Genomic DNA, 10595 nt, shown 5'->3' with positions numbered 1-10595 from the left:
ATGCTGACATCTTGTGGTGGAAACTTCACATTGCTTCTTGATGCCTTAAATTATTGATAAAAATTGACATCTTTTTTTTATTCAGATTTACAAATTCCTGCATGTTCATCATTCACACAAAATGAACACTTTTAGATCCATTTAATATTTTACATTTGTTTTTTTTCTCCATTTCCAGAATTAGAACTGATCCTATTAGCTTTTAAATCTCCATAATTGTATGAATTATATTCCTCCAGAAGCCCGTGACTCCAGCTGAGCGCTCCTCACTAATTTCCGTCCAACAAGAACATGAATGTGAATCAATTACAGACCGTGTGCCCCTCTTTCCCCAGACGCCTGAAATCAATGAGGCAAAGATGGAGCTTTCAGCATCGCGCAGAGCCGGACCCCGTGGACCCTGACGGCTCTGAAGATTAATGAGGGGAGCTTCTGCTGAACAAGCAAGCGGCCTCTCTAGCAGCCATGTTTGATCCCTCGCCGCTCAGCCCACACTCCTGACATCCCATTAGCTGCCGCCAAACAAAAACAAGTCAACACAAGCCTGTAAAAGACACAATCATTTTTCTTTTTTATTGAAATATGTTCAGCCCTGAGGCTGGAAGGCCGCAGAGTCTCTGGGCCTCGTCTAGTTCGTGAGTATCACAAACAGAAACCAAAATGTAACGTTAAATAATAAAAAAAATAAATAAAAAAAGAACACATATGATCTAAACTTCATTTTTTTTCTTCTCTCCTTTCAGGAATTATTAGTTTTCCTTTTACACCCTTTAAATTTAATACAATTTTCAGTAATAATTCAAAGTAATATGCAATTCAGGCTTGAAATATGAAAATATAATCTGCAATTTAGAATTCAATGACAATTTTAAAAATGAAACATTTAATAAAGACTAGATAAATGGCATTTTAAATTGTCATGGGTTTTTAAAGTCATATTTTTTTAAATATACAATTCAACATTTAAAAGTGACATTTCAATGCATTATTTGCTTTAATCTCATTTTAAAGCAACTTAAAATCTATTGCGTTGGTGTTTTTGTCAATATTCAAAAGTAATTGCAAAACAGCACCCCCTGGTGGAGGTGGGAGGCCTACCACCTTCTGGAATGAGCTGAATTGTCAATTGAGAATTGCAAAGAAATTTGAATTATGACTTAAAAACTGCCATATTTTTATGCTTCAATAAGCTCTAAAACAAAAGGTTCACATTTTCAGAGACTAGATTCTTCTTCTACTCAGGATTTTGTGTTTTCATCAGCAGTTTTGACCCCAAATCAAGCAGATTTTTTTGTCTAGAAGTAACAAAAATCCCTTTGTGGGGTTTCTTTTCTTGTTTCTTGATTTGTTTAAAGGAATATGCAGATATTAATTTTAAAACTTTTTCTTAAAAATACATTTCTGACATGTTTTGTGAGCTCCTACAAAGGAGAAGATCCCCAACTGTCCCTTCTGTTGTAGTTCTTAAAGCCAAAAGGCTTTAAAGCTGCTGGAAAAAAATAAATAAAACTGTTAAAAACTTGGGAAAATTCGTATTTATTTATTTATTTTTCTTTGTCCAGGTCTGGAACAAACTGAGGTAACAGACAATAATAAATTATTCAGTTGTTTCGAAGAGAAAATTTCAAGAATACAAAAATGGTATCAAACACACACGATGCAACATTTTCAATATAAACTTTTTTTTTTATAGACATTTTCCTCTCCGACTGTCCAGTCTGTTTTTTTTAAAAATCAGTATTTTAATTCAGAAAACTTCTGTAAGGCTTCCTCCATCAGTAGATTGATTTAAACACTGTGCTCCTTCGATCGAGTTAAACTTTTCATTCAAAACTGGCTGATATTGAACTTATTAACGTTACAAAGGGGCACGGCTCCAATCTTTAGCCGCCGCCGCCGCCGCCGGCCTGCTTAGCTCCGCCCCTTCACATTCACATTGTTTTCCTCTGCCCAGCAGCTCGCTCACAGATCTGAGAGAAAACATGCCGATAGGAAAGTCAGAAAAATGTTTTTCAAAAGTGCAAAAATGTTTTCCTTCAAGAGTCCGGACTGGAGAGTCGTCCGCCCAAGCTCAGGCTGATAACAGTACTCGCCATTTAATAAGTTGTACATTCCCATCCACTTCACAACAACAACAACAACAAACAAACACGGAGTTCCAAAGTGAGGACTTCAAATAAAGACGTGTAGGCGTCACGCTCTGGCAGATTCCCGGGATTTGTCGGACAGTACTGAACTCTTCAAAGTGGGAAAAGCCCCTGGGTTGAAGTAAAGTGACATCACGTTGATTTTGGTTTGCAGCCCGAGCAGACGGGCTTCTGCGGCCAGCCCCGGACCACCACCGTCCCTCATCAACACCTCCGTGGTTCTCTGGGATGTTGTCCACACGGACACCTAAGTACAGTTTTCATATCAAATATGGAAAGTAGCGATTCAGCCGGTAAAAGCAGGACAAACTTGGACTAGGACAGAGCTGCTCGTGATCGGCTCCGTTTCCAAACACTGAAAAGGATGGAAAGTGGCTTTGGTGCCGCGTCCGTGCAGCGAAAACAACCCCCAAAGTGTAAACATGGCTCTTAAAACTGATCGACCTGTTACAGATACTTCCATTATTCTCCTTAAAGTTACAAATGCAAACAGAACGTTATAAAACGGCCGTTTTTATGGAAACGATCCACATTTCTTTCACTTGTTCCCAAACTGGAGCATCCGTGCACTTCCGGTCCATTAATCAACAATAAAGTCAGTGCTATCCCATGCAGACATGTCCTCCGAACCTTCATAAAGATCCACAAAAACAGACGACGAAAGCAGAAATGATGGTCTAGAAAATACCAGATGCAACTTTTGCTCCCTTTTCGGACAGTTTCTCATTTTGGCTCCACCCCTTTTGTGCCCCTCGCTTCATAATAAATTAAAAAAATTACAATTGATTGAGAGAGTTTGAAGAGGTTGGCTTGAACACAGATGGACCCTCTCGAGGAGGGAGGGTGCGGTCTTCGTCGTTTTGGATCCACCGCCGTCGACCGCCCTCCTCTCCTTTTTTTGTGTGCACCAGTAGATAACCACTGCTGTGGAGAAGTTCCCTGACATCCAAAGTTGTGTCCCTGTGTGTGTGTCAGTTTGTGTGGGTTTCATTCACAGGGAAGGACAGGTCACAAGATGGCGCAGTGGAACCTGTGGGAGCCCGTGGACCGCTCTGCCCTCCACTTCATCTTCTTTTTCTTCTTCTGGTTTCGCTCTGGAACTTGTTGTCTGCAGATCAGCAGAAAGAAGCTCGTCAGTCGAGTCAAATAAGAAGAAAGGAAATTAAAACCAAACTGTAGAACATCTTGAAAATCCCAGTTTGGTGTTGACTAGGGGTGTGTTTTGGCAAGAGTCTGGCAATACGATACGCATCGCGATGTACATGATACAATATATATCGTGATACACACGGCACGATATGATACGTATCGCGATATATTCCTAATCCAGGGGTCTGTAGCTCTTTCACTAAAGAAAAGTAAAACGTTTCTAAATGTTAAGTAAGAAATGTAAACGTAAAGTAAGAAGTGAGAATGCAGTGAAGAGGAAAAAAAGTAAACCAACTTCAGCTTCAACTCATTTTCCAACAGTGTGGTATCACAAGTCGAACTACAACATTTTGACACATTTTTGTGCGTCATGTCCTGTACTACAGAAAATCAATGGACGCCGATAAACACAACCAGTATTAAGGTTTCAAAATCTTTCGTGTCAAAATCTAGATTAAAATGCATTTTATGCTGCCATGTTTCTCGCATTTTTTCAAAACATTTTATGTTTTTGCTTAAATGTTATGACAGCAATAAATTGTGGGATTGAATTCAACTTTGTCCTTTCAGGAAATATGGTTGGATGTTTCCTTTTCCTTTTAAATTTCCTCTACAATTTGAGGAAGTCAAAAGTTCCTCCTTTACTTCCGGGTCATTTTCCTCAGAAGGGATCGTTCCACATCTTGAGTTTGACCACAAGAGGGTGGCGTTGATTCAGTTTTGCTGGTTTAATGTGCAGCTGAGATGTTATTGGTTACCCAAACCGAGCACGATTTAAGAGGATATGAGCAAACTGAAAGTATGTCCCTAAAAGCAAATTCTTCTGAGATTACCAATCGAGACGGGAAATGGATCTGGGATGTTTCTGTCTTTAGTCAACCTTCAGCATGAAAGCCACAGGCCTCAAAGAGCCTGACGCGCCTGAAAGAAAAAGGATTTTTATGGCCGACTTTACTTTTTATTGCATTGAGCAAAAAAAAAAAAAAAAAAAATGTTTTTCTGGAAATAATTTTGTTTCTTAGATTACAGATTTTTCATAATAATGTTTAATTTAATAATAATTTAATAACTACAAATGCAAGAAAACGCAAGAAAAATGAGTTAAATTGAATATGCTTGGTAAGCTTTTTTTGATTTGTAGTTCTTAATAAATTATCTTGGAAAAAAGCTACCCAGAGTTACTTTCAACAACAAAAACAAAAAAAAAAAAAAAATTTCTTGTCGGGCTGTGATGAAATACATCTATCTCTGAGTTCTTTTAACTCAGAGTTTAAGAAAAATGAGTCAGAAATGGTGCAAAGTTGAAGCAGTCACCTTATGACTCGGACCAGTTCATGGAACGCTTTGTCCACGTTCATCGGGGGATCCTTGGCACTGGTTTCAATGTAGGTTATCTAGGAATAATAAAAAAAATGTCTGAAATTTACTTAAACTATTTTCTACATTAGAGTTACAATTTGCAGACAAGCACTTATAATATAATTCAAATTTAAAATAATTGGTTTTAGCAGGAAAATAAATCTCAAAGCAGTAAAGCTAAATTCAATTGGCAAAAACTATTTGGAACAATAAAGATTTGACAAATCGTTTCAATGCAGTTTAAACAAATAAACAAACTTCTAAGAATGAAATGTCTGATTTTAGACTTATTTGCTGTGCCCAAAAAAAGAATTTATTAGTGTGCAGACAGTAACATAATGAAACTGCTACAAAAAAAAAAAAAAAATGCAGAAAGGCCAAACTTACATTGTGTTTTGCAGCCATCTCATGGCCCTGCTCAGCGGTGACCTTTCGTAAATGCACCAGGTCCACCTTGTTAGCCACCAGCACCATCGGGAAGGCCTCTCTGAGAGGAAAAGGTCAAACATTTTTGGTAAAATTGTCTTCATTTTCTATCAAAATCAGGGAACCTTATTTTTTAATAAACTCAGTCGATTTGCAGCGTCAAAAAGCGGCTCGGTTAGTGTTCAGTGTGGAGCAGAGGGAGCATCCCGCTGCACGAACTGGAAAAATAAAGTTTCTGAAAGGTGTTGCATTTCACAAGTCGCTCGTATTTTGGGAGCAGAGCGCAGCACGATTCTGCAGATCTCAAAGTCACGTGAAATCCAGGCCCCTTCTGCCGTGCACGTGAATGTTAGACTGCAGACATTTAAAAAAATAAAGCAATAAGTAAGATCAGTGTAGACCGGACAACAACATTCTGTTGGTTTTTGAATTCATTTACTAACTTACTGTGGGAATTCTGAATGCTGTGAACATTCAGAGCGTCTAACAAGGTGATCTAAAGCGGTTTACCCTTACTTTTTTAATCAGAAAAGAAGAAAAATAAAAATGTCTGATGGTTGTTGAAATGGCAAATAAATGCCATTCTAAAGCAAAGAAATTGACTGTCACCTTTCAATCAAAGGCCAGGTTCTTACATGAGTGATATTTTTACTCTTAAAAAAAAGAAAAGAAAAAGTTGAGATTCCAAAAGATTTACCCCAGCAGAGTTCTGCTTCACACTGGGAAAAAAAAAAACTTATAGATAATGAGGAGGATTAGAGGGGCCTTTTTAGGGTACCGGACAATGTGAGTTGCCTCCGGCCTCAAACAGGAAGACTTACACTTTGATACAAACCACTGACTGTATATGAGAACTGGACAGAGTGACCCCTCCCCCTGGTGTTCCAAACAGGAAGTAAAAATCGGAGAAGCTAAAATCCCTTAGACTTCAATAGAGAAATAAATAACCATTACTTAGTCATTCTATTTATCAAAATAATCATTCTTGTTCTGCTACCTTTAACATCTTGTTGCTAATCTTTTTTTCTCCCCATAGTATTTTGTTTCTTTATCGCAAGTTAAAAACAGACCAATCAAATGCCTCAAGGTGTGGACTTCCAACATGCTCACTCTGGATTGGACAGAAGGGTTGCCATAGAAACATTGACTCAGACCAATCACTGCTTACTGACGTCGTCTGACTCCAACATGGCAGCGTCCGCATTGTGAAAAAACTGCAACTGAATTGAGTTTGTTTCATTGGAGCCTTAAGTAAACCATTTTTTAAGGGGGATCTCAGACTCAGTCCAGTTCTCAGATAATGGTACAAACAGTTGAACTACAATCTGTTTCCAAGTTGTTGTGTAGTACCTGTCTTTGACCCGCAGGATGAGCTGATGGAACCGGTCCACATGCTCAAAGCTGGCCTTGTCCGTGACGGAGAAGACGATGAGGAAGCCGTCCCCCGTCCTCATGTACTGCTCCCTCATGGCGCTGAACTCCTCCTGGCCTGCTGTGTCCAGCACTGAGGGGAAGCAAACCCATCCGTGCCTTTATTCTGAATTCAGCATTAGAATATTTAGACCTGAGCAGGACTTTATAAGACCCACTAGCTGTCACATATCAGAATAAGAGTAATATGTCAATGAGTAATATGAAAAATGAACACGAATTCCTGCTTTTCAATCAATTTACTACTTTACCTGGAATAGATTTTAACCAAATGTCTTATCCAACTCAAAGGGAATGCACCGACAAAAAGCAAAACAAAAGAGCTCAAAGATACATTTGAGTTTGATAAAGATGCAAACAAATGAACAAACTAGGGGGAAAACCGGAATGTTGGTTCCAATCTCACCATCAAGTATGGCCCACTGTCCATCGATCTCCGTGTGTTTAAGATAAGAGTCCTCGATGGTGGGATCATAGTCTGGCACAAAGATCTTCTGGAAAAACTGGATGGTTAAAGCACTTTTCCCGACACCTCCATCCCCCACCACAACCAGCTTGTAGGTTGGCAAGTTGTCACTTGGCACTGCGCTCATCGCCATGGTTACCTCTACTGGTGCCGGTAGCGATGTGGAAGTAGGCTAGTAGGTGATGAGACACACCTGGCTGTAAAAAGGACAATGAAGAGGGAAACAGGAGACAGAGAGAGGAGTTAAGGCGTTTTCCCCTTCTCTTTTGTTGAAGCAGCTGCCATCTTATTACCATGGAAACCAAAGATCTTAGCTTAAAGCAACAGATGGAAGCAGAATGACAGAGTGAAAATACAGAGTGAAAAAAAAAAACAATGCAGAGGCATTTTTGATACCAAAGGGGCAGCATTGAGAAGACAAAACCAGGGCCATAAAGGAATAAATGCATTAAAATAATCATTTGATGCTTTAATGTTGAACAGTTTTACATTTTAGGTTATAACTAGTGGGAAGATTGTATGGGTTCCTTCCTCCTTCAGAATCTCAGAAACACAGTTTAGGTGAATTATTCTGAAATAGTCGACTCTCCAAAACAGGAGAACATGTGAAAAGCTTGCTTGACCTCTGATATGGACCAAACCAGAAAAACCATAGTTCTCGCAGTTCAGTCAACTCTCAAAAGTGCAACGTGAAAGCTCGCTTGACCTCTGGTACAACCAGTAGAAACCAGTGAAACTCTAGTTGCTCATTTAAACTTTGGCATGGACCAAACCAGTAAAACTAAAGTCCTTGGTGCAATGTGAAAGCTTACTTGATCTCTGATATGGACCAGACCAGTAAAACTATGCCTCTTTTCCACAGAACAGTCCAGACCGAATTGGTTTTTTGAGCCTTTCCATTATATGGACCCATGGCCATTTTTGGTCCCCCGTTGGTTATAGATCCATAGAAGAATGGAAAGGACCAGTTAGGGCGGAGCTACCATCGTCACACAATGAAATCCACTGGATTTCCATTTAATCCATAGAAGGTATTACGACAACAACAAGCGTCCGACCCGCCTTTTCCAACTTGAGATTCAAGCCAAAAGTTTTGTCCTTTTTTCAGCTGCGTTCTTCTTCACCTCCTTCAATCTTCTTGCAAAGAATATTAACTTCTTTGCATTCAGTGTTCTTCCAATTATTCGTGGGGGTTAAGGACCGGACACACACCGAATCTACAAATACGGAGAACCGCTGTAGTTGCAGAGTTATAATGCACAGCTACGTCATCGGTCTAAACCCTGCATGCATCTTTGTTAGTCCAACAGTCAATGGAAACACTCACTTGAATTGGCTGGATCATTCTGAACCGGCCAGGAGTGGACCGATCCAGTCTGGACCACTCAATGGAAACAAGTCACTTTAGTCCCCGCGGTTTGGTCTATTGTCAAAAGTGCAATGTGAAAGCTTGATTGAACTCTTGTACAAACCAAACCAGTGAAACTGTAGTTGCTAAAGTTTTAACTCTAATATGGACCAAACAAGTAAATTACAGTCTTTGCCATTTGGTTGGTTTTCAAAAGTGCAATGTGAAAGCTTGCTTGATCTCTGATATGGACCAAACCAGAAAAACTGTAGTCCTAACTGTTTAGGTCCACTCTTTAAGAGCAACTTAAAAGCAAACCAAAATGTGTCTAAACCATTCTCACCACCTTCCAACAGAAACTGGCAAACCGTTCTGGTTCAAAACTGGGGATTTTGGGAAAAAAAATTCAAAATAAACGCATCTGTCGAATAATACGTAAGCTTACTTTTGTGATAACATGCAACGTCAATAATGCAAAAATAGGCTCAGAACATATGAAGATTGGAAAACTATAAGAATGACACATGATAAAATTTATTTTTAATAATTCTTTTTACACATTTTAATAATTGACATTTTTGTAGAAAAAATGTTTTACAGTAAAGAGATTAGTTTCTGTAAAAAGGTTTTAGAATTACAGGAAACAAAGCAGCCTTTTGTCTCCAGCATTAGCGCCTCGCTGCTTCTGTGATGACAGCCAGTCTGCCAAGATGCAGAAGGCAAAAATACACAATGATGCTGCAAGAAGCCAGAAATACAAACTGGTTACAGATTCTATGCAAAGAATTCCAGACAACATGGATGACATTCCTCGTCTTAAGTTCAATACAACCACAGGGGCCAGATGGATTCCTGTGGTTTGTAATTGGGGCCTTTTTGAAATAAGGATAAACAACTCTGAAGCTTTTTTTTTTTTAAATCAGAACGATTTTAAGTCAGAGTATTCATATGCCATCTTTATTCCCCTGAAGGAATCATCAAAGCAGGACAGAGTAGAACCAGCTCTGTCCATCTGGGTCCAGTGAGTAATGATACCTGAATCACTGGGATTTTTAGCTCCCAAGAGGAGCTTTAAAGACCTTCTTTTCCTCTTAGCAGAACCATTGGATTCACATTAACTCTCTGTAGAGAGTGCTTGGTGGTTTTTCTGGCTAGCATCCTTAAAAGCATCATGGAGTTGAAGAATTGAGGTCATGTCATGAGTCCTACAACAAAGCAGCCAATTATCCAATCAGCACTGTGAAGAATAAGGCAAAAAAATTGTGTCCCAACAGTTCATCCATTCATCTTCAGAACCCACTGAATCTCTTTTGGGGTCACAGGGGAGTCAACCCAGCTAATGCTGGACAGTTGATCAGTCTGTCCAAGAGCCACAAACACATGCAAACTGAGGGGCAACTTCGGTCAAACTATTTAAAGTATCACTTAAATCATCACTATTTTCAAAGCATTCTCAGTGGTCTGAGATGCCATTTTTAGCAGAAATGAAAAAAAAAACTGTCATTTTCTTGGACATTGTTTCTGCAGAGCAGCAGGAGCTCATTAGAAATTCGCCTTCCATCTGTTTACATGCTCTTCCACTAGCTTACAGGACCCCACACCCTCCAACCAAACATTACCGGTGCAACAAAATTGGCAAGAACTATTGGAGCTATCCAGCCGTACAGTTTTGAGCCAGATGCCAGCTCAGATAAGGATAATGGAGACGTAGATATAGTGTACCTATTCAACTATAAGTAGATGCATCAGAACGGGGTGGAGCGGGGAGCTTATGGCTTGCCGTAGTAGCTTCAAGGTCACATATTCAAGATTTTTCCAACGAATGTTTGTGCACCTGAATCAGGATTTGATAAAAAAAAAAAAAAAACTCAAAAACATAATTTTAAGTTTAATTTTCTTTATACATGTCCTCTATTATTAGAAAAACACATTAAAAACGCATTTTGGGGTCTTTAAGCTCCTCTGTTTATTATTACCCACACATTCCAGAGTCAAAAGCAGGTGCAGCTCAAGACAACAGTCAGCCTGACAAGAGCAAAAAAAAAAAAAAAAAAAGGAAGTTCACTCCATGAAATTCCAAAAGTGAACATAAAAATAAACCACTGCCCTTCATGTGATGCATCTCCAAGCCTTGCAACTTTGCCAACAGCAAAGGCAAAATGCCTGATCAATAATAGCCACAAAATAAATATGGGCTGCAGTTTATTCATCAATATGTTAAAGGCTCCTAAAATGCTGCACAAACAGATCCTAAAAAAAAAAAAAAAAA

General features: G+C 39.1%; 1 protein-coding gene across 2 annotated transcripts in view; it reads right to left on the bottom strand.

The window, feature by feature from the left end:
- Window positions 1-1520: 1520 nt before the first annotated feature.
- Window positions 1521-10595, bottom strand: part of si:ch73-116o1.2 (ras-related protein M-Ras) — a 16035-nt gene continuing 6960 nt past the window's right edge. Inside the window, exons 2-6 of one of the 2 annotated variants that reach the window (XM_024286938.2) lie at window positions 6919-7171; window positions 6432-6585; window positions 5043-5142; window positions 4611-4690; window positions 1521-3255 (exon numbers count right to left, since the gene is read on the bottom strand). In XM_024286938.2, the coding sequence (XP_024142706.1) occupies window positions 3156-3255; window positions 4611-4690; window positions 5043-5142; window positions 6432-6585; window positions 6919-7111 (627 nt within the window). In that variant the 5' untranslated portion in view covers window positions 7112-7171 and the 3' untranslated portion in view covers window positions 1521-3155. Of the gene's footprint in view, window positions 3256-4610; window positions 4691-5042; window positions 5143-6431; window positions 6586-6918; window positions 7176-10595 lie in introns of both variants that reach the window. The other variant, XM_024286937.2, reaches the window with a different exon arrangement.

The sequence above is a fragment of the Oryzias melastigma genome, linkage group LG21, assembly GCF_002922805.2.
Source record: "Oryzias melastigma strain HK-1 linkage group LG21, ASM292280v2, whole genome shotgun sequence".
NCBI lineage: Eukaryota > Metazoa > Chordata > Actinopteri > Beloniformes > Adrianichthyidae > Oryzias > Oryzias melastigma.
The sequence above is the reverse complement of the archived record's forward strand: the minus strand, read 5'-3'. Positions and strand labels throughout refer to the sequence as shown.